This window comes from Molothrus aeneus, chromosome 19 (assembly GCF_037042795.1).
Source record: "Molothrus aeneus isolate 106 chromosome 19, BPBGC_Maene_1.0, whole genome shotgun sequence".
Taxonomy (NCBI): Eukaryota; Metazoa; Chordata; class Aves; order Passeriformes; family Icteridae; genus Molothrus; species Molothrus aeneus.
Window position 1 is genome coordinate 484,865 of NC_089664.1, and position 27,024 is coordinate 511,888.

Genomic DNA, 27,024 nt, shown 5'->3' on the forward strand with positions numbered 1-27,024 from the left:
TCCAACGGAGTCGCCTCGACAAAAAAAAAAAAGTCAGCGGTGGGAAAACCTTGGAGAGGAAGACTTTCCTGCTCCTCCTCGCCAGGAAGGCCGCGGCCGGCCGGGAGCCCCTGCCCATGGACGGGGCATCGGACCCGGGTCCGGGGCCGGCACCGGAGAGGGGACCCCAGCAGCAGTGGGGGTCTGCGGGGTGGCTTTTGGGGGGCGTTGAAATGAATTAGTTTCTGAGCCAGAACACTTTAAATGGAAGGGTCGGGAACAAGGAGGGCGGGGAGGGGGATTAAATATTAGCGGAGAGGGAACGGGGCGGGGGCTGTTAAAGCATCTGCCCAGATGTCAAACTGAAATCGTGAATACTGTGAGTGCAGCCGAGGTAGATGGAGGAAAAAACCCACGTTACAGTAGGAAACAACCTTGGAAGATTAAAACAAACAAACAAACAAACAAAAAACTTAAAAATGTGGCGTGTTCTGCGTGGGGCCCCAAATCTTCGCCAAACCCGCCCCGGGCGGGGGCGGGAGCAGCTCTGGCGGCCGGGGGAGCGGGGAGAGTCCCCGGCATGGCCGGTGGAACTCGGGGTGGGGGAGACCCGGCATCACCGGGCGAGCGGTCCCGGCATCAGCGGGCGAGCGCAGCGGGGGCAGTCCCGGCATCACCGTGCGCCGGCGGAGTATTTGGCCTTGGTGATCAGGTAGAGGACGATGTCCTGGTGGCCCCCGAAAGCGGCGATGTGCAGGGCGCTCCAGCCGTCGCGGTTGGCCAGGCGGATGTCGGCGCCGAACTTGACTAGGAGCTTGACGAGCTCGAGGTTACCGTCGATGACGGACTGGTGCAGCGCCGTCTGCCCCTCGGGCCCGAAGGAGTTGACGTTGAACTCGCAGTTCGTCATGTTCTGCAGCAGCGACTGCAGCTCCTTGGTGTTGCCGCGCCGCACCGCCTCCTGGAACACCCGCTGGCTGGGGGGCGGCGGCGGCGCCGCGCACGGCGACACCTCGCTCTGGCTCATGCCGCCGCCTCGGCCCCGCCGCCCCGCATGGACGGCGACGGCGGCGCCCGCCCGGGCATGCGGCGGCGGGCGGGCGGTGCTGCGGCCGCTGCCGGGGCTGGGCTGTGGTGCCGCCGCTGCCGCCGGGCCCCGGCCCCGCCGCTCTGCGCTCGCTCCTCCGCTGCCCGCGCCCCGCAGCTCTGCAGCGCCCCGGCCCGCGCGCGCCTTTTACCCGCCCTTTTATTTGCATAACAATGGCACGGCCTTGACGCGCCGTGGGGGCGGGGCCGAGAGCCACGCGCCTACTGGCCCGAACGGGCGCGGGAGGCGTGGCAGAACGGGGAGGTCACGCCCCCTCCGCGGGGTGAGCGGGACGGGCGCGGGCGCTGCGAGGGAGGGAGGGGGCGATGGGGGGCGCTCCCGCCTTGGCTTTGCCCGGCCCCGCTCGGGGGCCGCGCTCCCGGCTCCGCTCGTCTCCGCTCTGTTCCGCTCGGCTCGGCTCGGCTCGGCTCGGGCCCCGCAGTCGGGACCCACAAGAATGACGGTCACCAAGGGGCTGCGGCTACCCCCGATTTGGGGTGACACCGTGTTGCTGCGGGCTTGTGTCCCCGTGAGCCAACAGGGACGGGTCACAGAGCAGAACAGGGCGTTCAGCTCGCGGGGTCCAGCGCCTCTGCAGGCTCCCAGGGGGGGCTGCACCGGGTTTCAGGGACCCACGGGTGAGATTGATTTAAGGCGGAAAAGATGCAGCTGTACATCCCTGTACAACCATGTACTGCCAGCCCTGGAGTGGCTCAATTCGCCTGCCCGGGGCTTCATCGGCCAGCCGATGACCATGTTCCTGGTGCGGGAGTTCTGGGAGCTGTGGACACCACAGGGAAGCGGAAAAACGGGGGAAAAAATCCCGAAAGCAGTGCATCAACCAAAAACGATGCTGAGGGGACCCTCCGGGGGGAGGGGGGGGCTCTCTTGGCCACCCCCACCCCAACCCTCCTCCTGTTCCCATTTGGTCCCTGGGAGCAAACGGCGAGTCCAGGTGGGAAGCGGCGCTCCCGGGCCAGCTCCCACCGCCTGCCGGGCATTTGGTCAGCAGGAGAGGGCGGGAGGTGCGGGGAGAGAGGAAGGAGCGTGTCATAAACCGAGGTGACAGCAGCCGCGCCGGGGCAGCTGGGTGGCAAGCTGCTGTCACCTGGCACTGCTGGCGTGTCCTTTTGGGAAGGGAAAGGGAGAAATCCGCCTACTGCTAAATTCAGCCCCAGCAGATGAAATGTGCCATCACGGAGTGTCTGTCGCACAGCTGGAGGATAGTGGCCTTGAGCTCCGAGTGTGACTTGCCCCACCGCCTGTTCCCGTGGCTTTTCCCAGCAGCTGGAGTAGTCTGGGAACACTCCTGCCCCATCTGGGTCCTTCTCATCCCACCTGGATTTAGGCTGTAAGGAGTTGTTGAAGCAGCTCCTCATTCTCCTCCCATAAGGGGTCTGCTTTTCTAAGTCAATTTCTGCAGCTAGTTCTTCTCATCCCTATCCCCATTCCCATCTTCACATCCATCCCTATCTCCACTCCCATCTCCTCATCTCCATCTTGTCCTTGTCTCCACCCTCATCCTATGCCCATGCACACCCCCACCTCCATCCCCACCCCCATCCCCATCTCCATCCCCAGCCCCATCCAATCCCCATCCACCCATCCCCATCTCGATCCACATCCCCATCTCCTCACCCGTGCCCCTCTCATCCCAATCTCTATCCCAATTTCATCTGTCTGGTCTCTGTCTGTCTGTTTGGCTTCCTCCGGCCAGAGCTGCCCCGGTCACACCTCTCTAATGTGAGTGTGTTGCGGTCCATCGCTCTCACGGAATAGGAGGGATTGGAATGTTACTGCTGCTGGGGGCTGCAGACCCCCCCCTCTGCTCTCCTGTGCCTGTGCAGCTTCTACCAGGATGTCCCTGCGCCGCTGGGGCCTCTGCAGCGCCAGCACAGGGCACTGAGATGGGCTCAGCGCTCGAAGCTTTGAGGGTCCGTGCAAGAGCCAGGTCTGCCCGTGGACACTGAATAGGCGCCCCCCCCCCGCCTCTGTCCCGTCCCCCGGAGGGCCCCGTGCCGGGCAGCAGGCAGTGGTTCTGTCCCCATCACCCCAACCACGGTGTCAGCGGGAATCACCAGCGGCAATCCCTGCCCTGTCTCCTGTGTCAGCTCGCCGCGGCGAGCGGCGGGACGTGCCGTGACTCACGGTAACTCACGGCAGCTCCGGTGGTGCCCGGGGGCCGGCACAGCCCGGCAGCGCAAATAGCGTGCGGGTAGCGCCGGAGCCACAGCAGCCCGTGACCGTACCCGGACACTAATCCCAGCAAACCCATCACGACAAAGCTGGAAAAGGGAAGGGAGTGGGGTCGGGCGGCAGCTTTGACGGACGTAGGTGCCATGGCCTGGGTGTCGGGGCTCTGCTTTGCCTGGCTCGCCCTCTCCTATTTACTCCTAAATATCCTGGGACAGCTGATTTTGTGTCTTTACTGGCCGTATTCTGCGAGGTGTAGAGCGCTGTGAGCGAGCCGTGGGAGAGTGGGAATTGTTCACACCTCCCCGGTCTGGGGCTTGGCCAGAGTTACATCCTTGCAAGCAAATCTGCATTTGCCAGTGACATTGGTGAGAAAAAGAGCGCGGGCAGGGACCCAGCCATGCAAATGTTCGGGACCGGCAGGTGGGGGCAGGACTCGGTCTGGGAACGAGGCCAGAGAGGGATGGGAAAGAGCCAAAAAGCAAAGGGGGGGGGGGGGGGGGGGGAGGGAAACGGGAAATAAAAAGATTTGAAAAGCTGCATTTCAGCTCGAGTTTGTACTCAGCTCTGTAACCGGAGAGGAACCGGGAGCGGTGTGACGGCCGGGCCAGGCTCCCTGCACGGCTCCGCTGCCCGCCGGCTGCGAAGGGGCTGTCAGGGGCCGCGGCCGGCGCTGGGAGGCCCCTGCCCTCGCTTTATGGGGCCCTGCAAAACCAGTAGTCCCACCCAGTGATTTACCCGCTCCCTTCTGAGGCGAGGGGAAGACGTGGCGGGAGGCGGGGAAGGGCCCGGAGCTGCGATGCCTTAAGCGAACGGTCACGCCGAGAGGTGCGGAACAAATTTCCCCTCCTCAGGAGACGTGACGGCCAAATTTCCCCGTGCCCGTGAGAGCCTGCGGGAGGGAGAAGGGCCGGCTGCCACCGGCATCGCCGGCGGGGCTCAGAGCCGCCTCGGGACTGGGCGCGCTGGGCTGGGCACGTCGCAGCCCTCTTCCAAAAAACCCCAGCGGGTCGTGCCCGTCCTCCCGGCCAGCGAGAGTCCAGCCACCCCCCGAGGCCTCCTTGCAGGGAGCCGGAGAGCCGGGGGGACGGATCCGGGGCAGGCGGCGAGGGGGCGTGCCCCCACTTAATTCATTAAAATGTGTCGGAGAGCGTGGGAAAGACGGGAGCTTTTCTTCCCAGCGCAGAGCCGCAGCGAAAGGCGTGCGAGGGAGAGCGCCCTGCCCGCTCGGCTCCCCGGAGCCGGAGGAAGCGCGGAGGTTTCCTCCGCCGCTGGCCACGCCGCCGCTTCGCCTCCCGGCTCTTTGGCAGAGCGGCTGCCGGAGCCCCGATGGGGAAGCGCGGGGCTCGGCCGGTGCCGCCCGCCCCACCGCGGAGATGGGGCTGTAGGGATGCAGGGAGCCCACCCGGGGCTGTGGCTGCTGCATGGGAACAGCCTCCCTTGTGCGGAGTCACCTCTAGGGACAGAAAGGGGATCCCTGTGGGGATGAGGTGGGGAAGGGGTCGAGGGGGGTCTCAGGAAGGGACACCCGTCCTCCGTGTGGTCTGAGAGCTGCACAAGCAGGGGTGTGACCGTGGGATTGGCCTCATGCTTTCCCCATGGACACATCGCACACCAGGTGCCTTCGGTGGCACCCAGACTGTGCCTGTGTGGGCTGGGACCCTGCCAGCCCTGCAGGCAGAGCTCCTGAGGCCAGAGCTGGGGGTTTGCAAGGGAAACTTCATGCTCTTGCAGTGAAGATGTGTGGGTGCCCCGTGTCCTCTGCAGGGAGCACAGCACCACAAGAAAAGCTCTCACGAGTGGTTTGGAAAGTTCTGTAGACAAGGGCATCCTCCTGGGACTCCCACACCACAGGGGCCACTGCAGGAACATGGTCTGGGGACTGCCACTTCCCACGGATGTCACCGTAGATGCTGCTCTGCATGGTCCCTCCCAGCCTGTGACAAACAGGGTTTAAAACCTGAGTAAGATTCAAGCAGGGTCATAACACTACACGTAGTCATTGTCCTCTGGGACACCCCACAGGCAGAGGTGTCCCTGGGCTGGAGGATGTGATGCTGTGCTGTACAGTTTGGGTTATCTTACTGCAGCTTGGCCTTTAACCACTCCAGTGCCCCATCTTGTCAGTCCTTATCCTGCTGGAAATGCTGCAGCTCTTCTGAGGTAGCCTGTGGTCTCGGTGTTTGACAGCACAAAAGTGCTCCTGGAGCAAAAGGCCACCAGCTGGGACACAGTTGGAGCTGGAGAATTCCTGCCTGGTGCCACAGACAGGGATCTCTGGCTGCACCAGTGTCTCAAGGCTGCCAGGCCATGCCGAGGCAACGCCTTGACTGATGTCCCTGTGGCCATTGAGCACACATTCTCCAAACTACCATGGCTCCAACCTGTGTTCTGCTAAACTGACACCATCACATTTCCCTGACCTGGTGTGCTGGCAGCTGCTTGTGGGGCTTCTGGTCCTGGAAAACGGGCACCTGGAGGGATCATATCTTCACTTTGCAGGTGCTGATAGGGTTGGTTGGAGATACAGACCTTGGTTTTATGTGCCCTGGGCCAGCCTCCCTGCCTTTGGGCCATAATTATTTTGTCCTGGATCATCTGAATGAGCTCCAGGATTGAATCTAGTGTCAGTGCAGGGTTTTGGTGCTAGGAAATTGCCATCTCCTGAGACACATGGTTCTTGGGGCCACTTACCACAGAATCACAGACTGGTTTGGGTTGGAAGTGACCTTTAAAGCTCATCTTGTCACACCCCCTGCCATGGGCAAGGACAGCTTCCACTATCCCAGGGTGCTCCAAGCCCCGTCCAACCTGGATTTGGATACTTCGAGTGATCCAGGGGCAGCCACAGCTGCTCTGGCCAATCTGTTTGGTTGCACTGCATGGCCATTTCTTTGTGGTGACTGTGGGATGGGGACATGTCATCCCACTGCTCCCACTGCACAGTTCCCCCGGAAAGACTCATTACAGCCCACCAGGAGTGGCCTCTGTACCTGCTGACTGCTCCATGGGGACAACCCTGGGATCTAAGCAGGCTTGGGGGTGACACGGCCATAGCCCCCATGGGACATATGCCTGGTGAGTGATAGAAGCTCATTTGCGTAAGGGTCATGCCCACATATTGGCAGGTTGATGGGAAAGGTCTGGTCCCAGGCTATTCCCCAGGGAGCAAACAGTCCCTGATTGATGCAAATGTCCCTCCTCAACAGGCACCTCTCTCCTCTCCCCTCACTGTGAGCAGTGACCCTGCCCTGTGGGAGCAGCATTCCTGTGGTGTGGGGCAGCACAAGGGCTGGAGTTCATAGCCAGCTTGGTCTGGATCTGTGTCCAAAACTACACTGGTTTGTTTGAAAATGGAGCTGAGCAACTGGGAGCTCGATTGGAGCATCTGGCTGGAAGAGCGGGTCCAGGATGAGGATGGGCAGTGATACAGCCCCTGTCCTCCTCCTCCTCCTCCTCCTCCTCCTCCTCCTCCTCCTCCTCCTCCTGTGCCTTGCTGGCTGCCTTAGGGACCAGCCAGCCCTAGTTCAAGGCACAAAGTCATGCCAGGGAACACTGAGCTGATTTCTGTGAGCCGGTCAAATATGTGGCGAGGTTTCCGCTCCAGATTACAGGAGGAAGGAAGTTTGCTCAGAAGAGGATGGGGATAAGGTGGGGGAGAAGGGAGGGAAGTGCATTCCTGCCTGATGAGGAACAATGTTGATATATTCATTTGTAAACTAAAGCTGGCCTGAGCATCAAACACCTTGTCCCCGTCAAACTCTGAAGGATGTGCGGGAGTACACAAGGAGAGGAGAGGAACCGTCTGACATCCGATGCAGCGTGTGGTTTCCCAGGGCCGAGGGATAGATGCTGCTCAGCCAGATCTCATTCATGATAAAGAGCAATAAAACCCTTCCTCAGTGCTTTTTTATCCCAGGGTCCCCTCATGATCACATCCTGTCACGCAGAGGCAGGAGCTGAGCACAGGTGAAGCAGCCGGGGGATCCATGGCAGCCCACCCAGAGCGCTTGTCCCTGCCACAACACTGCTGCAGCTGCCCTTTCCACGCAGGATCAAACAGCTCCATAAAACCAAGGAGGGCTCATTACTGCCCTAATAAATGTTAAACATTAGTATGACACAGACAATGGGATTTTGTAATTATTTTTTTTAAGCTGCCAGATAAGGAAACAATATTGTAGGCTGATTAGAAAGCTGCTTTAATTCCCTTTGATATGTATCCATCATTCAAAACTGGACAATTTATTACCTCCTGGATGCTCCTCAAGGCTATTCTCATGTGGAATTTGCTGTTGACCGTGTCTATGGTTGGAGGTGACCTTGCTGCACACTTCCCACCATGGCACCACCTCCTGTGGGCAGCAAGAAGGAAGAGGCACTGTGCTGGGTCCAGCCACTGCCCCTGTCCCCAGGAGCTGGACGGAATCCTCTAGGAGCTGTTTTGTGCCATGTCCACAGGTACAGACTGCTTGCTGGGCTCTGCCCTGGGTTGGGGTCCTAGAACAAGTCCCAGCCATGGGACCCTGCCCTAGCACAGCCTTGACTGTAAGCACAAGAGCTCAGCCCTAAACTGGGAAAGCTCTCAAGCAGATAAAATCCTGGAGTTGACCAGGAGGTGACCCTACTGTCCCCAGGGATCAGAGGGAAAGGCACCTTCTAGGCAGCTGTCCCCAGGTGAGGGACAGGGCCGTGTGTCCCCATGTCATGTGAGCTTCCCTCCACAGCAGAAGCAGTGGCAGATGAATGTAAAACCACAGCTCTGGAAAACCCAGCAAGCAAAGGCCAGAAGTGCCCATGAGTGGTCAGATGTGCATGTGGCTCAGCAGCTTCCCCTAAACAGGACCTGGAAAGGTTAATCCCATTTTGGAGTTTGATTTCATGGCAGACAAAGCAGTGCACGCTGTGGGGGCCAGCAGCTGGAGGCTCTGCATCATTCCTGCTTTGACTCATCCCCAGTTTCTGCCCTCCCAGAACAAACCCTGAAGAAACAGGATGCTGACACAAGGATGAGTAGTCTGTGTGGAGCCTGAGGGGCTTGGGCTGCTCAGTGCCTGGTACTGGCAGTGTGGGAGTGGCTGCCTTTTAGGGTCACTTGTACTAATTAATGTTCAGGCATTAATATTATGGATCTTATGGAAAATAAGAATATTTAAAGTGGGAAAATGGTGTGTTTCTTTTATTAAAGCATTGAACTAGAGGGTGAGATGTCCCTGGGAGGAAGGAGCCCCTGGCACCGTGTAGCCAGGACATTTGGAAGAGGGAAAATGAGTCCTGCACTGTGCCATGAGCTGCCTAGGCCAGTGCTTCACTAGCTCATAAATGTCACAACTCAGCCAAGAACTCCTCAGGGCCTCTCAACAATAACAGCAAGTCCTGGCAGTTAAAACAGATTAGAGGAGGAATTTTGCAGATGATCCTCTGTTCAGGATGGAATGGTGTGAGCTTGGCCATTGATCGGGAGACACTGGACAGCAGCCCCCTGGAGCTGCAGGACATGCCTGGGATCTCCATGGTGAGATGCAGCCTCCTCTGGCCAGTCCCACCAGTGATTCCAGTTCCTGGTATTAGTGGGCCCACACACACCTTATTGTCTCTCCTGTGTACCCTGCACGGAGCCTGGGCACAGGCTGTGCTGAGGCGTCTCCCCAGGGGGGGAAGAGGTTGGCAGCTTTGGCACCACTGGGAGCCCCCTCAGGACCAGCCTGGCCCTGCTGGGGCATCCCAGGCTGCAGCACAGGGGGTGCAGGTGCCAGTGGGTGCAGGTGCCAGCGTGCACCAGAAATTTCCCTTAGCCCAGAAATGCTCAGCCTCCCCAGACCTCCAGGCCTGTGCTCACCAGCTGCCTCCAGGAGTGCTGGGAGCACAGGGTCAGGGTGAGCAGGATGCTGGGGATGGGTTGAGGCTTGGCACATGTCCCACAGGCTGGGAGTGCTCAGGATGCTCTCTGCCCTGTGCTGCTGTTGGGGATGCAGCTCCTGCTCCTATGAGTGAGTGGGCAGAGAGGCACTGGGGTGCGTGGGTGAGGTGGAGTCAGCACTGCTGGGGTGGTGGTTTTGTTCAGCAGAGCCCTCCCACCATCTTGCCATGTGTAGTTTGGAGAGGGGCAGAAATAAAACAAAGTGCCCATTCTTCAGCTACCTCTGCTTTAATGATCTCATGGAGGCCATGTATTTTTGGGCTGTTGCAAACCACGGGTGCACCTGTGACAGTGCTCTCCGTGATGGATCCCAAAATGAGAGCTCCTGCCTCCCCACTTCCAGCCTCTCTCCAGAAACCCACAGCCCAGAATCTGCTGAGGTTCACCAGGCAGTCCCAGTTCCCCTGTGGAGCCCCCGTGCTTCTCCTCAGCTCAGCTCAGCTCAGCTCAGCTCAGCTCATAGAAGCTCTGTGTGTTCCCAGAGGCCACAAGAACATCCTGAAACTGGGACACGATGCGTCCAAAATGGGACCCTTCCCAAAACACTTTCCCACAGCAGGTGCAGCAGTAGAAGTCGGTGAGCTCTGCTCTGTCCAGCACGCCGGGGGGGATGGCAGTGACCTGCAGGACTGTGTCGCCTGCCAGCCCCGTGGCTGCCCTGCACTGCTCCGTCCCCTCCGCCTGCTCGCTGTGTGGGGTGCAGCCAGGCTGGGCTGTGTCACAGACTGGCACGGTGACACTGCAGCTCTGGCTCCCCGGGCAGCCTGTGGAGAGAGGAGACAGCAGACAAACCACCAGTCATTGGTGTGATGAGTGGAATCTGTGCTTAACCACGTGAGCCACCTTGTGATGGGCCTGTCATCCCTGCAGGGGTCGAGGCTCTGCCCTGCATCTCAGGGAGGAGCATCCCCTGAATTCGGGAGAAGGTGGTTGGTCACCAGCATCCAGCAGCTGCCTGCCCTAAGTGTGGCACCCGTGCAGCCACTTGCTCCCCTGCAGCTGCCGGGCACCTCCTGCAGTTCCTTCGCCGTGTCTTGGGGCCTGTTCCGCTCTGGGTGATGGCTCCAGTGCTGCTGCTGCTCTGGGTGCGGCTGGTTTGCCTTCCGGTCACAGGCCAGGCCAGGCTGCTCTCGGAGCGGGGCTGTGCCCCCACGCCCGCCCGGCTGCGTTATGGGGCAGACAAACAGCAGGCAAACCCCTGCTGCTGCTTTAATTAAACCACCACCGTGATCAGCTGCTGATGGCACCCTCGACTCTCCCGACCTGCCCGCGGAGACGGGGCTTTGTGCCCCTTCCCCAGCGTGTGACCCTGCCCCGTACCCTGGGCAAGGGGCGCAGTGACAGTGACGCAGGTCCCTGAGCTGTCCCCGCACCCACACACCCCAGTGCCTGTCTGCCCCAGCCCCGTCCCCAGGATCGCTGCCATCGCACAGCGAGTGCCCTGAGTCGCAGTCCGGACCCGCTGAGGGCTCCCCGGGGGCACGGCAGCTCTGCAGATCCGGGCAGCGGAAGCCGAGGGCTGAGCTGCCTCCCATCCATCAGGGTGCCTGGCAGCCGGGAACAGGCTGCAGTTGTTGCTGTGGGATGTCCGATGTCCCCGTTTTGGCAGGGGGATCTGTCCTGCTCAGGCACTAATTAAGACAACAAAAGGCATCCTGCATCGCTCTAGCGGCACTTCTGGGGTGTTCACCTCACCCTTTTCAGGATCACAGGAGCCAGGAGCCAGCTGGGATGGAGAAGGACACCAGCATTCCCAGCTGGCCCTTCCCTGCATTCCAGAGCCGTCAGGAGCTGGGACATGCTGGGGGGGAACACGGCTGGGAACAGCCCTGAAACGGCCATGCCATCCTGGCAGAGTCACCCCCCAGCTGCGCGGTGGGGTCTGGGCCAGCCCATCGCGGGAGTAGAAAGAGCCACAGCCCTGGGGAAGTGTGGAAGGCTCAGCTCACACGGGAGCCTGGTTCAGGGGGGGCTCACCAGACCCCCCCCCCCCTCCCCAAGACCTTCCATACCTCCCCAGGGCAGATTACCAGCCCAAGCTGGTGGGGCACGGTCACCCCCAGTTCCCAGCACATCAACAGCCATGCTCAGGGCCATGGCTGTCACTGGGGGTGTTTTCATGGGGGATTTGCAGGCCAGCCTTTCACCACCACATTGCCCAGCAGCAGCACTAGTTTGGGGTTTGCTGCCACAGCACAAGAGGAAGCAGCCCCAAGCCCCATCTGAGACACTGGGCAAGAGCTGGGTTCATCAGGACTGTGCCCTGAACAACTGTCCCATGGCCTCACTCACAGATAGGCCTTTCCTTCATCCCCCACATCTGCTGTGGACACTGACATCTATCCTTAAAGGGAAAACAATGACCTCAATTTCCCATTTTCTCAAATTTCTGGCAAGTGGTGAAACACCCAGGCTGCTCTTGGGAGATTCCTGAGCCACCCCAGGGATGTGGAGGGGGAGTCCATTTCCCAGGTGTTTCTCCAGGATAAAGCCTGCCAGTGGGTGGCAGATCCCCAAGTCAAGAACAGCGGCTCTGTCCTCACTCTGTTCCCACCCCTCTCTGCCCAGTGCCACTCCTGTGTTTGGTGGCATAGGGTGGCCTCAGCCTGGGCGCCCTTTTTTCTCCTATCCTCTCTGCTCTCGTGCTCCAGACCCCGAAGGGAGGGACATCAACCTTGGGTGGGACTTTAAGATCCAACGCAATGGAAATGACACTGACAGCACGCAGCACCCATGGCCAACAGCTTTCCCCATCACGGACCCGAAAATTTCCCTGGACAGAGCACGGCACCAGCACACTGACAGGACATTGCCATTCTGTGTGCCTGCAGAGATATGGAGTAATTTGCTCTCTCTTCCAACACGCTCCCTCTGCTGTCCTGCTGCTGGTGGGCAAAGCCAATGGCAAACTCCTCCTTCCCTGCACAGGCGGATGAGAAACCTCCAGCTCCCCCAAACACCCCAATCCTACCCCCTGGGCTCGTGGGAAAAAGGCAGGCAGGGAGGGAAAGTTCATTCCTTAAAAGCCTGAGGAGAGAAAAGCTGTGATGGTCACCGCGTAGTTTTGCCTTTGCTTGCACCAGCCCCCTCCTAATTGTGGCTCTTCAAAGGGTTGAAAATGCTACATCACTTCAAAGTGACCATTTCTGAATGGGAGCTTGTAAAACCCCTTCTCCCCCTCCCACCAAATTCTTCCCAGGGCTTTTGAAGATGCCTGTGCTCCCCTCACCGACAGGGTGAAAGGGCCACCAGGCGCCATGCACAGGATGCCAGCCGGGCATGCGGGAAAACTGAGCTGGGAAAGGCTGGGTCCCCCAGAAAAACAGGGGTTTCCAGGGGAAAGGGGGGGGTGGGGGGGGTGGAGCTTTTCAGACAGGCAGACACCTCTCCAGTGGAGCCACAGCTCCCTTGGGACTGCATCCCAGCTTGCCTGGATGCTGCACACCCTGGAGTTCCAGCAGAGATGGAGCAAAAGGCATGTGTAGGGTGCAGGGGAACCCAGTGTATCCTTCCTTTGTGCTGGGAGCTTGTCAGATCTGTGGCGTGCAGAGCTCTGTGAGGTTCACACCAAGGGCTGGATTCCCACCGCATCGCCGCGGAGGAGAAAGGAAAGCCATTCCTTATCAAATCAATTCGAAACACTTCTTGGGAACTAATAATCCCATTATAAAACATCTTGAAAATAAAAACCCCTTTGCCTCTCACTCACCTCTCCTCCTCTTGGCTGGGTCACCCTGGGGATGACAGACCCTGGGTGAGGGGCTGAGCCCTGCAGCCCCCAGCCCCCCAGAGCTGAGCACCCCCATGTGAGTGCTGCAGAGCTCCACGGGCAGCAACAGTCATCCCCTGGCACTGTCCCCAGCTGGGCAGTGCTCAGCACAAGAGCCATCTCCTCCTGGACTCGCACGTGCTTCCCACTCACAGCTCCTGCCCACCCCTGCTCACCTGTGGGAATGAATCCCATGGGAACAGCAAAAACTGCTGCTCTTCCCACCATGATGTCTCACTGCCAGCAAATGCTGCCATGTCCAAGGGAGAGGGGATTCTGCAGCACCCCCATTCTGCTTATTTCTGCATCAGGTTCTTTCCTGAGCTAAGCAGGGCCACTATCAGTGGTCGGATCCCACCTCTGCACACACTTGTCACCTCTGCAGCAGCCCTGCTTTCTGCTCAAGCCCCTACTGTATGCCCCAGGGTGGGGTGGCCCCATGCTCCATGAGGTGGGTGCAGCAGGAGCTCCCCAGCCTGGATTGGATCTCCTTCTTTCAGCCCCCAATCACCAGCACCAAGACAGTGGGGCAGACCCATGCCAGAGGCCCATCCCACACCCTGGGCACTGAACAGGCTCTGGGAAGTCCAAGGGACCAACAGTCCCTTCACCTGAGCGGACATGGCAGCCTCTGGGACCCACAGTCACCGGGAACACTCTGGTAGTCCCACAAAAACCCTGAACTATTGCTACAGGGAGGCTGTGGGGGCAAAGTGACTTGTCCCGAGATAGGGATGAGACAGGAGCTGCAGCTTCATGTGCCTCACTGCAAGGTCCTGCTCATGGACATGGGGCTGAGCCCAGCGGGATGGACATGGGACAGGACAGGGGCTGCCCACTGTGGGCAAGGGGATGCACATTTCCCCACACAGAGGGGCTCTTAGTGGGGGTCACATTGAAAGGCCACCGTGATGGTGACACTGGTGACCTGTAGTCCCTCCAGCCTATTGTGTCAGCTGCAATGCTGGAATGCTGGGTCAGCACTACTGGGACAGCACCGGGACTTCCCAGCAGGACAGGGGGGCACAGCAGGGCTTGGAAAGATGGGACAGAGCAGGATCAGGGCCGATCCTCTTTTGAACCTCTGCCCATTCCCCTTTCCCAGCCCACCCAGCCCTGATTTGTCTGGGAACAACCTGTCCCCACTGTGTGAGCTCTGGGCACCCCCAGGGTTTCAGTATCAGGGTGGCAGCCAACAACTTCCCAGGGAGTCAGGTACTTCTGCCCAAAATCCTGCCCCACGGGCCCTGTTTCTAGCCCAGGTCCCTCTGTGTCACCCCGGCCCGAACCAAGGCCTTGGGGCGAGGAGCTGGGTGCCTGTCCCAGCTGGCTCAGGCAAGCACCTGGCAGCTCCTGCTGCCTCTGGAGAGGCTGTGGGTCCGGCAGCCCTGTGCCAGCCCTGAGCCCTGTGCCAGCCCCGGGCCCTGTGCCAGCCCTGGGCCCTGCCCCTGCCAGAGCCATTGCAGCGGTGTGGGGGGCTCAGCTGCAGCCAGGGCTGGGGGGCTGGGGAGAAAGCTCAAAGCTTTGTCGAGGCTTTGCACAAGGCTGAACACAGACCTGGGAGCATTCTTGGAGTACAAAGGTGCATGGGAAACCTCGGCCTCGGTGAGAGATCAGCCTGATAAGAGGAGTTATGAGCCTGAGAAATGTGCTGATTGCAGGGCACTGAAGATGCCTGGTTATCTTTTCCTCCTCGATAAGGCAGATAAGCAAAGGACAAAGGACCCGGGATTGTGCAACCTGGGCTGCAGCAGCCTGGCCGTGATCTTAAGATGTTCCCAGGGTGGAGGAGGGAGGATGAGCTCAAGCAAGAGGCAGCTCCAGCTGCTCTCATCTCCCCGTGCCGCTGTGAAGAGAAGCCTGCCAGCCCCTGTACCCAGTGCTGGGAGCAGCACGCAATGGTCCCCGGCTCTGAATGGCCCCCAGCTCCTTCCCAGGCCACGCTGGGCACAATGCCCCTGTCAGCAGGCATAGCAGAGCTCTGCAAACCAGCACACACAGCAATGTCACCGGGTCCCAGCCCTGCCCTGCTTTTCCAAATGAGCAAGTGAGTCCCACTGAAGAGGGAAAGCTGGCTGAGTCTGGGGGGTGTTTCTGGCTGGTCTCACCACTGCAGCCCCCGGTCCCATCCCTGACCTGCTTGGGCACGTGAAGATGCTCCTGTTATTCTGTTGCACCCTGGAGAAAAGAGAGCCTAAATGCATGGAGTGGCTGAAGGGCTGGGCAGGGGATTGCCTGGATCCAGGGGTGCAACCCCTCAGGAACTCATCCCCTTCCATGCAGAAGTATTCAGAGCAGCCCAAGACAATGGGGGTGCCTTGGCCCTACAAACGGAGTTTGGTACAAAGCAGTGAGGATCCATGTGTGCAAGACCACTCCCAGGACAGCACAAGGATCTATCTCACACCTTTTCCACATGGCAACAAGACAAGTGTGATGCTCACAGCAAAGCCAAATACTGTAGATCAGGAAAGCCTCCAGCTGTAGGGCTTTGGGCATGCAGGGGACTCTTCCTGCTGTCCACCAGAGCTCCTGGCTCAGGCGAGTGGGTACCACCAGCCCATGCCCTCAGCTGCCCCAGTGCAGTGGCTGTAGAGGAGGGACAGTCCTGCTGGCACCCCAGCCTTCCCCACACTGTGGCCTGCAGCACTTCCTCCCACCTGCCTTGAGCTGTCTCTGCTGGCTTTTCCCCAGGCTCGGGGTGGAGCCAAGGGCTGAGAAGGGAAAGAAACCCCAAGTCACTGCTCAGGCTGGCAGGGGCAAGGTAGGTGCCCCAGCTGCTCGATGCCATCCTGTCACCCAGTGCAGGGACACTCCAGCTGCTCCTGCAGCCACTGCTGGGGCCATCGGGGACTTATCCTGCACCTGTGTCCAGAGCCCCAGCACTGGCAGCTGCTCAGGGAGGGTGCCCACCCAGCATGGGAGTGGAGGCTGCACCCTGCCTGGTCAGCACCACCAACTCAAGAGCAGCAAGATCCACTGTTTTCATCTTTTGCAGCACATTTTAGATGGTGAGGGGAGATTCTGCAATTAAATTCGCCTCCTCTGTTTGGCAGCTCCCAACCCGATGGAATATGCTACATCCTCGCCTTTCCCAGAGACCAGATTTCATCTGGCAGAGCACCCACCGAGCTCTGGGGCCCTGTGCCAGCTGGTTTTACTGCACTGACTAAGCAAGAGTTCCCCATACCAGACAAGAGCCTGTGACACAGCCCATTCCCCTGGGTCTCTTGGGAGCTACAATCTGTCACTGCCTCCAGGGAGGACTTGCCTGTGCCCTGTGGTGACCCACAGCCCTGCTCCCCTCTCTGCCCCTGTCTGCTCCAGGCACCTGAGCTGCTCAGAGCATCCCCCTGGGAAATCACAGGGAAAAGCTGTCGGGGCTTGAAACTATTTGTGGCACTTCTGTCAAAACCCTCATGCAGGGAAAAATGTGTCTGTGTCAAGGATTATGTTCCCTAAAACCTGTGAAAGCCCTAGGTCCAAGTAAAAGTGAGCTATTACAGGATGAATAATTGTCTTTCATCTCTTGGAAGCCCTGCTATAAAAATCCAGGAACCAAATGAAGCAGCACTGGATGCAGCTGGACCCCAGGACTTGGGAGCACCTGGGCCAGATGCAGACTTGTGTTGAGAGGTGGTCCTGAAGGATCTGTCCCCATCACCCATCTGCTCCAGCACCCACCAGCTCCTCCCTGGAGAGGTGAGGCCCCCGTGGGAGGAGGTTCACTCCTTGCCTGGAAGCAGGAGCACGGAAAAGGCATTTTCTTGCCAAGCAGCAGCACCTGGCCATGGTCTGGGCCATGCACAGGGGCATGACAGGGACAACGTGGCCTGGGCTGGAGTCATGGCACAGGGAACAGTCCTGGTGTGAGGCTGTGGGTGCTGAACACCCCCATGCCATGTGTTGGGCCATGACAAGGGCAGAGCAGGTCCTGCCACCAACTGCTGCAGCAGGAAAATGTAAAGGAAATCAGGGAACAGGTGAGATTTTTCTTATTGACCCACTTCTGTGGCTGCCCAGCCTGTTCCAATGCCACCACTGTCCCCACCAAGCATTGACAGAACACTGTCAGCACACCCTTCCTGTTTGTCTTCCTGAATATCTGACCCAAGGTGGGACATTTTGGGGCACTCTAGTCAAGCTCACACTTGCAATCCCTGCTTGCAATCCCTGCAGCTCCTAGCAAAATCCAGACAGAAATGGAACCCCCAGGATGAGGCCAGAGCCCTGGGTCACAGGGGACTCTGCTGGCAAGTCTCCAGCCCTGCTATGCCCACCTGGCTGGGAATCACAGCTTCTGTCTCATGTCTCCACCACCCCTCTGGGGATGCTGTGGCACCTTTGGTCCCTGCCCTGCCTGCTCAGGCAGAGGATGTTCCCCATTGCAGGACGCTCCAATGCCATGGCTGACATGGCCAGCACAGGGGTCCCACCTGCTCCTTCCCCATGAATCCCCCAGGTACATGGGGGGACCCAGCAGGAGACTGCACAGCCCAATGGGGACACAGGCTGTTGCAGATGGAGTGTAAGGAGTAGAGCAAGGTGGTCCCTGAAAGAGTCTGTGTGGGGGAGCCATGGTGCTGTGTGAGACCCTCTCAGCTCCATCAACCTTATCCCAAAGGGGGAAGGGAAAACGGCTCACTCTGAACACAAACCACAGCATTTCTATTTCCCATACTCTGGAACTGGCTGAACTGGCCTGTCTGGTCGCTGGGTACACATGCAGAGAGTGCCCTCACCAGAGAAACCGCTGGGGAGGATGTCCCGGCCTCTGGGGAAGCACAGCACTCCCAGGCTTCCAGCACCCTGGGAAAAGCTGCCCCACCACGTTCCTCATGCCCAGAGCCACACGTGCAGCCCTGGCAAAGCCACAGCCGGCCAGGAGTGCCCAGCAGCTGCCACTTCCCTCTGCTCCCTGCAGATGGGAAGGGATGCACCCACCAAAGGGCTGGAGCAGAGCCTGGGCTGCCTTGGAGCAGCAGCAGGGGCACGTTCCCATTCTGGTCTGCCATGGGTGTCGTTTGCCACCAAAATGGGTCTCCCTGTGGGAAGGAGTGTGTGTGGGTCAATGCACCTTGGGGTATGGAGGAGCCTTCTCTCCCTTGAGCCCGCTGGGGCAGGTGGCACTGACTCACCTCTCTGCAGCCTGACCTAATTCAAGAGGCACTGGGCAGGTGAGGAAGGCACTGTGAGCAGCCCCAGCCAGGAGGCATTTCACCACCAAAGCTGAGTTTTTCACTTTCAGGTGATGAAGGCCTCAGGCTGTCACTTGAGCTACTGTTGGCATGTCACCAACTCCCCCGGCTGGGCAATCCCATGCACGACCCTGTGCCTTGCAGGGCAGGACAGGGCAGCCAGGGCAGAGACATAAACCAGACCTGAAAGAGCTCTGTGGGTCTGCACCCCGTGGCAGGTTGATGGCAGGGCACTCTCATCCCCCTCTGAGAAACCCCCAGGCCCAGGGGGATGGTCCTGCTCTGTCCAGAGCAGTGAGTCCCCGGGAAGGGCACAGGAGGGGGAATCACCCACCCACTCACCTGCACTGTGCTCCCCTGACACTTGTCTGCTGCTCTCCACCAGCTGCTTCATCCTCTCCCGTGAGACCTTCAGGTACTTGTTGCAATTGCACACCTGAGAGAAGAGAGGGGGAGGTCAGTGAGATGGTCATCGTGCTCCCCCGGCATCTCCTGCCTGCCCAGGGCACAAACTCATGCTGGGCACCCCTGTCACAGGCAGCCCCCATCACATGCACCACAGCAGGGAAATGAGGGCAAGGCCTGTCCCACTTAGCAGGGACAGGCACAGGCACCAGCCACAAGCCCAAGAACCCCCTCCAGAGGGGCTCCCTCTGTGTGTGCCCAGCCATGTCTCCAGACAGGCTGCCAGCACTGCCCACCCTGGCTCCCTGGCCAGAAAACACCAGCAATGAGGCTGCCTTCAAGCATCAAGCAGACACTCAAAATCTCAGCTGTGGCTCCAAGATTTGATCTCTCTTGTCTGACAGAAGCTGGGGATGAAGGCTGTGGACCCCAAAACACTCTGGGCTCTCATTTGGCTCTGCTTGGCTTGGCTCTGCTGCAGCACTGTGAACACTAAGTCACGCTTTCAACCACTTTTTGTTTGCCAAAATGTACCCAGACAGGTCTCTGAGTGCCCACATGTGCCAGGTGCTGGACCCCAAAGAGCTCCCTAAATCCCACTGCTGGGGAGCACCCAGGGATGGTACCTGGGGCTAAGCACAGGGTGCAGCTGGCAGCCAAACACTTGCCCATAGTGAGCAGCACTAAAGCTCCCTGGGAGCATCACAGTCCTGACACCTTCCCTTTCCTCTCCCCTCCCTCCTGGACTGGGAGCTGGTTGTTGGGATGTGCCACAACACCTTTTGTCAGCTGTTTGTTTTTAGGGGCTGTTTTCTGTACATTGCACCCAAGGCAAGGAGGGAGAGAGGTGAGCAACGTCACTAAGCAGAACAAGTCAGTTCCCTGCCAGGGGCTTTGCTCCAGAGCCTGTTGAAACCAGAAAGGTTTTTCCAGCTCCCAGGCAGGCCCTGGTGTGGGCTGGCAGCCACTCTGCTGGTTTGGGGTTGGAGCAGTGTTGGGTTCATGGCACGGGGCAGCCATGGCCCTGCTCCCACACAGCTGCCTGCAGGAGGAACGAGGCAGGCTGATTTGTTTGGAAACGAGCTTGCCACCAGGTCCTGGCTCTGCCTTGCAGCACGATTCCCACTGGCAGCCTCCACAAAACCAGCACACATCCCCAGCCTTTTGGCCAGAAAGGACACCTGGACTTAGTTCCCTGAGGCCCCACTGCTCCAGCCCTGCAGAGCAGCAGCGTGGACAGACAGACAGAGATGGACAAGGGGTGATCTTGGAAGCACCCAAATGACATGGAAAACACTGCATCACTTTTAAAAGGGGATTTTGTGACAATCCTCTGATTGCACAGCAGCATCAGGGAACAACCCCTTGAGCAATTGGGGACAGAGCCCTGCGCTGCTCCTTGCTCATGCTGGGGGCAAGATGAGAGCACTGATATCACAGGGGGCTGAGCATGTCCCCCTGCCCTGAGCAGGGCAAAGCCCTCCTCGGTCTCACCCTCAAACCCAGGGACCCGGGCAATGCATCTGGGTGAAAGCCCAGGGAAGCAGAATGATGCTGTGATTTGTGGGAACCCGCATTTCTGCAGGGCCTGACCAGACATTGGATGGTCCCTCTGAGGCCTGAGGACATCCCAGCTCGCACAGGCTGGACCTAGAGCCGAGATGCCACCCCCTGACAGGCACCCACACCCTCATAGGGATCTGTAGGATTGCAGCAGGCAGGCAGAAGGGACAGGCAATTGCTGGGGACATGTGTTGGTCCCAGTCCCCATGACAGTGACAATGGGCTGCATGCTGGAGAGTGACATGGAGCCTGGAGGGGTGGGGCATGGTACCTCTTGGGTATGGAGGCAGCACTGGAGAGTCAGAGGTTTTCAGGAAGCTCCCAGACCAGCTGTCCATTGAACTGCCAGCCAGGAGGGTGCAGCAGGGCCTAAGGACATCCTCTTCCCCTGCCTTCCCTGCTGGCATGGACATGAAGGGGCTCCCCTGCCCTCTGTCACTCACCAAATCCATCAGGTTGCCCAACCCTGGCAGCTTGGAGCCCACCAGATTCCTGAGCAGCAGTGCGAGCACGCTGGGCACAGGCTTCTTGTCCTGCTTGGGTGCACAGAGTGACCTTGCACGAATTTCTCTGCTTCTCTAAAGTTCATGACTGTTGTGAATTAGGGAGAGTTCACTCCCTGGGCCAGGAATGCCCAGCAGCACAGGGGTATCCTGGCATTCTCCACTCTCTGAGGCTGCTGGGTGCTGCCAAGAGGCTCTTTGCCCCATGCCACCCCATAGCCTCTGGGCCTTCACCACCTTCAGCTTCCCAAAACCAGAGTACGAGCTCAGGAGCCAGATAAGCCACTTAAGCAGCAGCACCAATTAGCTGTAATAAAAAAATGCAATTAATTTTTTTTAATGCCTTGACAAAATGAGCCAAAAGAGATGAAGTGAGTGGGGAAGGCTGCCACTTCCACAGGCTGGGCTGCACGGCTGCTTTGCAAGGACCAGTGATGGCCTCAGGCTTGATGCTTGGCTCCTGGGGATGTGGAACAGTTTTTTGGGTGGATCTTTTGTATATAGGGTAGGGAAGTGGGGAGCCTCTCTGCTGGAGAAGAGGTGGTTATTTCTTCTTGGAAAAGTGTGGTTTCTACAGATCCATCACGGCAGGATTATCTGTGGCCCCAAAAATCTTCATGAGGTGAATCAGCAGGAGATGGTGGCACCTTGGATCACTGGGGTGCAACTGCTGTGAGCAGCGGCCATGACCTGACAGAAGGGTTTGGCATCTCTGTAACATCTCGGGGTCCTCCCAGCCCCTGTGCCAGGCTCAGGGTGGGGGTGGCAGCTTCTGCCCACGCCCCAGTCCTGCCTGGGGGCCGATGTGCTGAGTGGGCTGAATGCAGGGGCTCTGTTCATACCATCCTGCCTGGCCTCAGGGATGAGGAAAGGGCAGAGTCCAGCTTGGGAGGAGGGGACTAGGGGGTTGCAGCCCCCACAGGCTTCTGAGTGCCCCCCAGTCCGCTGCCACCGGTGTCCCTGTGGCACAGCAGGGCGCCCGGTGCCCCGGGGCACGGGGATGCAGGGCAGCAGCGGGCACACCTCGGAGGAGGAGCAGCCCTGCCTTTCTCACGCTGGGGCAGCCCGTGCCAGCACATGCTTAGTCACTGGTAAATCCCAGCCGAGATCTGCTCTGCCCTCTGTGAAATGGATCTTGGCTGCACCCCCGCTGAAGCAATCCCGGCGCTCGGGAGCCATGGCGGGCGCGCTTTCCCACGGCAGCCCGGCCCCCGGCTCCCCGTGTGAATCAGCCCGGCCCGGTGCCCCTGCCCGGCGCACGGCAGCGCAGCACTCCCGCCTGTCCCTGCTCCGATGCCTCGGCAGCAGGGGCGATGGAGCTGCAGCGGAATTCAGGCTCCCTGCCTGGGCTGGGGGATACGACTGCGACACCCCGCCCTGCGTGCCCCGGCTCTGCTGCACATCCGTGGCAAGGATGAGGAGCAGGTGCAGCTCATTTCAGAGGAAGCCGTGGTCCCCTCACGGCTGCATTCCCTCACTGTTGTCCCCCCTCCCTGTGCCTGTCTGTGCATCCTGGCCAAGGTGCTGCAGCTCGTGTGGGGCACTGTCACCCCCACACCTGTGTGCTCCTCCCCAGGACCTCAGGCCACCATCCAGAGGGGCACTGCAGCCCAGCCAACTCTGTGCTGTCACCACCACGGGCATGACATGGGGATTAGAGGGAGTGATGTCATTGGACTGAGACTGTGGTGTTATCACTGGTGTGGATCTGTGGTCCCTGAGGCCTGGTGAGGTGCTTGTCCCCATCCCCAGCAGCTTGAGCCCTCCTGCACTGAGGTTCTCCCTGCCTGTGCCACCAAGAAGGATGAAGCAGGTGAAACGTCCTTTTGCAATGCCAGCAGCCCAGCTGGCGCCCTGTTTTTGTTTAGGATGATCCCTGCCTCTCCCAGCCCTCCTGGCTGGGGATTTCAGCAGCAGTGACGCATGAACCTCCCAGGACTCGAGCGACTGGATGCTTGAGCCTGGAGCTCCAGGGCCATCTCAGCATCCCATCCTCTTTCTGCACCTCCACCCATGGAGCTGAGAAGCTGAAAGAAAACTCAAGTTCAGCAGATAACAGGAGCCAAACCTTTAGTGACTCCGAAAAGGCTGCAGAAATCAGTGTGAGCTTGGCTAAGGCTGGCAGCATAAGCTCAGGTGGATGTAGGTTGGTACCCCAAACAAGTGGAAGATGAGCAGTTCAGACAGCACTGGAGTCAGTTTTGCTTGTTTCTTTGATATCTCTAAAAGCTGCATTTTCAAAGTGCTTTGAGTCACCTTGGTGATGCTGACCTCTGCCCAGAGGAGCCACCCTGGAACAGTCTCTGGGCCTTAGGGCTCCTTCCACCTGCTCTGCTGACAAACATGACAGGCCAGCATCACTGAGGGATCTCCTTGGCAGGGGTTTCACCAGAGACACAGATCTCTGCCTGGAGAGCTCCTGGCTCAGGAAATCCTCAGTGTGAAGGATCCAACCTGTTGTAAAGGAAAACAGTGCCCAGTGTGAACTCTTTGGGGCAATTCAGGGCAGCTCATGTCAGGACAATTCCTTGGGTGTCTTCTGCTCACGGTATCACGGGACTACTCAACAGCCACCTGCAGTGATCTCTTTTCCTACTCACCACCTACCCTCTCATCTTTCTCCCTCTCTCCAAGATGGATATCACCTGGTGAAAGGGCCACTCCTCCGGATGGAGGTTGCAAATCTCCCTTTGGTTGTGAAAGCACAGCCCTTGAGCATCCAGGAGTTTCTTTCAGGGACTTATCGAGAGTTGAAACCTCCTCAGACTGCAGGATGCCAGGGCTCAGCACAGGCTGCCCTCTATTACCTCCAAGGCCAGGAATTATGGATCTGCCTCTGCACACCTCCTGCCTACAACCCAAAGCAGAGTGCCCAGGAAGGTGGGAGATGGTGGGAAGGGCAGTGAAAGAAAACCAGGTAACAACCCAGCAGATGTGAAGCAGAGGTCAGGAGCTGACCATGCTCATCTGTCCACGTGTCTGTTTTCTCACATTTTTCCCAAGTGACTTCAGCTGCGCTTGCTGCACCCACAGCTTTGACCTTCAGACACTCTCCTCTTCCTCCAGCAATGCTCTACCCTGTAGCACCTTTGAGGTCCTTGCACAAAAAGCAGAAACTCAGCAATTCAGCCCACTGGAGATCTCCACACCCTGTGGGTACAAAGGCCACCTCTGGGTGCAGTGCTGGGGACAGCCATCACTCCAAGGGGATTTTCAGAGAGCAGCTGTCTGGGCCATGTCCCTTCCTCTTTATGCCGAGAGCTTTCCTCACTGATCCTCTGATCACCAGTGCCTGGAATTATAAAGGTGCACATTGCTGCTCCTGCTCTGTTGCAATGGTCCAGTGCCTGTCCTTGGGTACCAGCTAACTCCCCAGCAGCAGAGGAGATGCTGGGTGTGTCAGCCTGGTACTTCCAGAGGGCAAAGGAACACAACAGCCCTGAGTGCCCACAGCACCAGGGCAACCCTTCCTGCCAGGGCTGGGAGTTGGGCTGTGATGCTCCCACATGGACATGCAGCCTGGGCATCCTCTGCCAAACCTGCCTGCATGTCCAGCAGCAGGGATTTCATGGCCATCTGGGCTCAGTAACCTGCTGCCAATGAAACACAGGGCTGCCAGTGGGATCCTGGCACCAGGGGCCGTTTGGTTCACAAAGAGGGAAGGGCTCTGTTTATTGAATCATTAACATCACTTCCCTCACTGCCAGCCAGGTACTCCGAGAGGTCTCTTAGGCAAGTGCTGACCTAGCCCAACCCTGCTAAGCTGGTAAGATGACATGGATCCCATGCCAGCCTGGTACTATGTTCCCACTGCTTTCTCTGCTTCTGCTTTGCTATTAGTCATCCATTTCTGGAAGGTTTCTCATGCATAATAAAGTGTTTCAACACTTGCATAAGCCAATTCTTCTCATCAGGAGTGACCTGCTGCATTTCCCAACACTTTCCCTAGGCAGTTCTTCCAACTGCCATGAAATATGGAGTTAAAACACGAAGTTTTCTATTCCCCTCGAGGCAAAAGGTGTGGGAAATCAAACAGATAAGAATGCCTTTAATTAGTATCATTTGCATAAGCTCTGGGAAAGGCTCACCTGACAGCTCCAAGGGCCTTGCTTGTCTGGGAGCATCAGCCACGGCTGAAATGGGCAGATTAGCGGAGTTCCACTGACTGGGGAGATAGTGAGAGTGATGGTGATAGAGCCCTGGAGTCTCCATGGATACCCCAGCTCCTGCTGGCTCCTCCCTGGGGCACCCCAGCTCCCACTACCTCCTTGTCTGTGCAGTCCAGATGCTGCTGGCTCCCTTTCAGGTCTCCCCAGCTCCCACTGGCTTCTTGTCAGGGCACCCTCTTCTCCATTTCCACCTCCCCAGTTTGCAGCTGCTCTGAGCAAAGAAGTGACTCGTGGGCTGGGGTGAAGGGCAGGGATGGGAAGAGAGGAGAGGCACAGGCACATCCCTGGACAAGGCGTGGAGGCTGTGGAGCGGGCTCGGCATGCGGCAGGGATGGGAGCAGGCGGGGCAGCCTCTGCTCTGCTTTCCCCGCTGCACTCACGCTTCCTCGAGCACAGACACTGCCAGTCCCCAACCACAAACCCCATCCCCTGCCGTCACTGCCGAGGGTGACAACCAAAGCCCTTTTCAGTACCTCAAGGCTTTTGCAGTGATGAGAATCTCACCCCACACTACACCTAAACCCACATGCAAAGCTGAATTTCCCAGAGGAAAAAAAAATTATGCTCAACCCGCCTTCTGCTGCACACATCCCCCCTCGGATCCCTCCAGTTGCCTCTCAGCTACCTCAAGATTCACTTGCTCATCTTCCCTCTCAGCTGGGCTGGGCGCCCCGAAAAGCTGAAGCTGCCACAGCACCCTTGACCCAACCTTCACTGTAGCCGTGAGCCCTGTTTATACAGCATCCAGCACATGGGTGCTGCTCTGGGACAGGCTCAGGGCAAGTCTAATAACAAAGCAAACCAGTAATAACTGCTTCCTAACGAGGTTACACAGCATCCCTGAAGACTTGGCTTTAGGGTGAGCTCTGTGCCAGGAGCTGCTGGGGCTGGGGTTTGAGCTGTCCCTTCCCACCCTCCTGACTGCGGTGCCTCCGCTCCTCCAGCCCTACACCAGCACCTTCCTGCTTTGTAAATGTGCTTTATATCCAACCCTGGGGTGAAGGTTAGCCCCTCCTGTGTCATGCAGCTCCAGGACACCCACCTCCTGCTCCAGTCTGCTCCCGAGCCTGTGCCACAGCAGGAGAAGGGTTAATTTACCCAGCTCCCTGCAATTCAGCTCATTGCTGCTCCTCTTTATCAAGCTACTGAGTTTTATCCAGCTGGAGGTGAGAGCTCTGCTCTTGGTCAGAGTAGTCCAGAGGCTGATGAACCCCAGGGCTGGGAAAAAAACCCAAATCAAGCTCTGGAATTGCCCAGCACTGGAAACAGAGCGAGAGTCCACATCCTGCCAGCTCATATTCCAAGACCAAAATGCAGGTGGAAATCTGGCTACCAAGCAACCCCAGACCTTCAGGAGCAACATGTTTTGGCACTAGAAATGGAAGAGGTCATTCAGATACATTTTCTGCCCTTGAGAGTCAGAGCCCTGGAAACTGCAAATGGGCAAAGCCATTCTCTGTCTAGAGGATGCCCATGCTCAGGTCATTGGCCCTCCCCCGAGGGCTCGCTGGCTGTGCTGTGAGCTGGGTTCCTGCCTGAGCCGGGCCCCAGGAATCCCCGGGGCAGCCCATGAAGCCTCTTCCCTGCTGCACCTTCCCCTGGACACACAGCCAAGCTGGGGGCTGTGTCCTCTGCTCCTGGGGCTGGACAAGCTTTAGAAAAGTATCTTTACTGTGTATTAAGCAACAGCCACCCTTATTCCAGCTCCTTCTGGCTTCCCCAGGCAGCTGTCCTCCCTCTGGCTGAGATCCTGGGACCAGCTGTGTAATGTACATCAGGGGCTAGTTCCCCTGCCTGGTGCTGAGCCCTCAGAGCTGTGCCTGGCTGGAAGTTGTATCCTCAGCTCTCTGCTTTTCCCCAGAGCAGTTTTCAGCCCTGTGCAAATGGCCAGGGCCACCCTGGCCAGGTGGCTGCCCAGCTCTGCTCCTCCATGGCCATCTGGTCCCCGAGCATACTGCCCTCTCCTCTGCCTTCCCTGGGGAGGTGGGGGGCTGCCCTGGGCTGGTTCCCCAGGCCAGCACTGCAGCTGAGTGGGGTGAGGATGTGCAGGCAGAGGCAGAACCAGGGAAGCTGGGCTCATGTTTCAGCTTCTATTTTTATCTGGGAACCCAAGTCTGCTATGCAGAGGCCCCCGGGGGACACACTGCCTTCCCCAGCTGGAACCAGATACCATCAGAGCACTATCTGCCCTTCCCTATCACCGTGCCAGACCTCCAGGTAGAGGACAGCATCACCCGA

General features: G+C 58.7%; 2 protein-coding genes across 7 annotated transcripts in view; both read right to left on the reverse strand.

Annotated features, from left to right (window-relative positions):
- Positions 1-448: 448 nt before the first annotated feature.
- NRARP (NOTCH regulated ankyrin repeat protein) lies at positions 449-1,006 on the reverse strand. The gene has a single exon (XM_066562950.1). It carries the CDS (start codon positions 1,004-1,006, stop codon positions 653-655), a length of 354 nt encoding a protein of 117 aa, XP_066419047.1. The 3' UTR covers positions 449-652.
- Positions 1,007-7,389: 6,383 nt separating this feature from the next.
- The window catches only part of EXD3 (exonuclease 3'-5' domain containing 3), a 252,729-nt gene continuing 233,094 nt past the window's right edge, over positions 7,390-27,024 (reverse strand). For 5 of the 6 annotated variants that reach the window (XM_066562818.1, XM_066562820.1, XM_066562817.1 and 2 more), the window contains 2 exons: positions 18,489-18,582; positions 7,390-9,943 (listed from right to left, as the gene is read on the reverse strand). In XM_066562818.1, the coding sequence (XP_066418915.1) occupies positions 9,627-9,943; positions 18,489-18,582 (411 nt within the window). In that variant the 3' untranslated portion in view covers positions 7,390-9,626. The remainder of the gene's footprint in view (positions 9,944-18,488; positions 18,583-27,024) is intronic. The other variant, XM_066562821.1, reaches the window with a different exon arrangement.

Excerpts from the sequence above, each read along its gene's own strand:
- NRARP (XM_066562950.1), bottom strand. The coding sequence starts at position 1,006 with ATGAGCCAGAGCGAGGTGTCGCCGTGCGCGGCGCCGCCGCCGCCCCCC.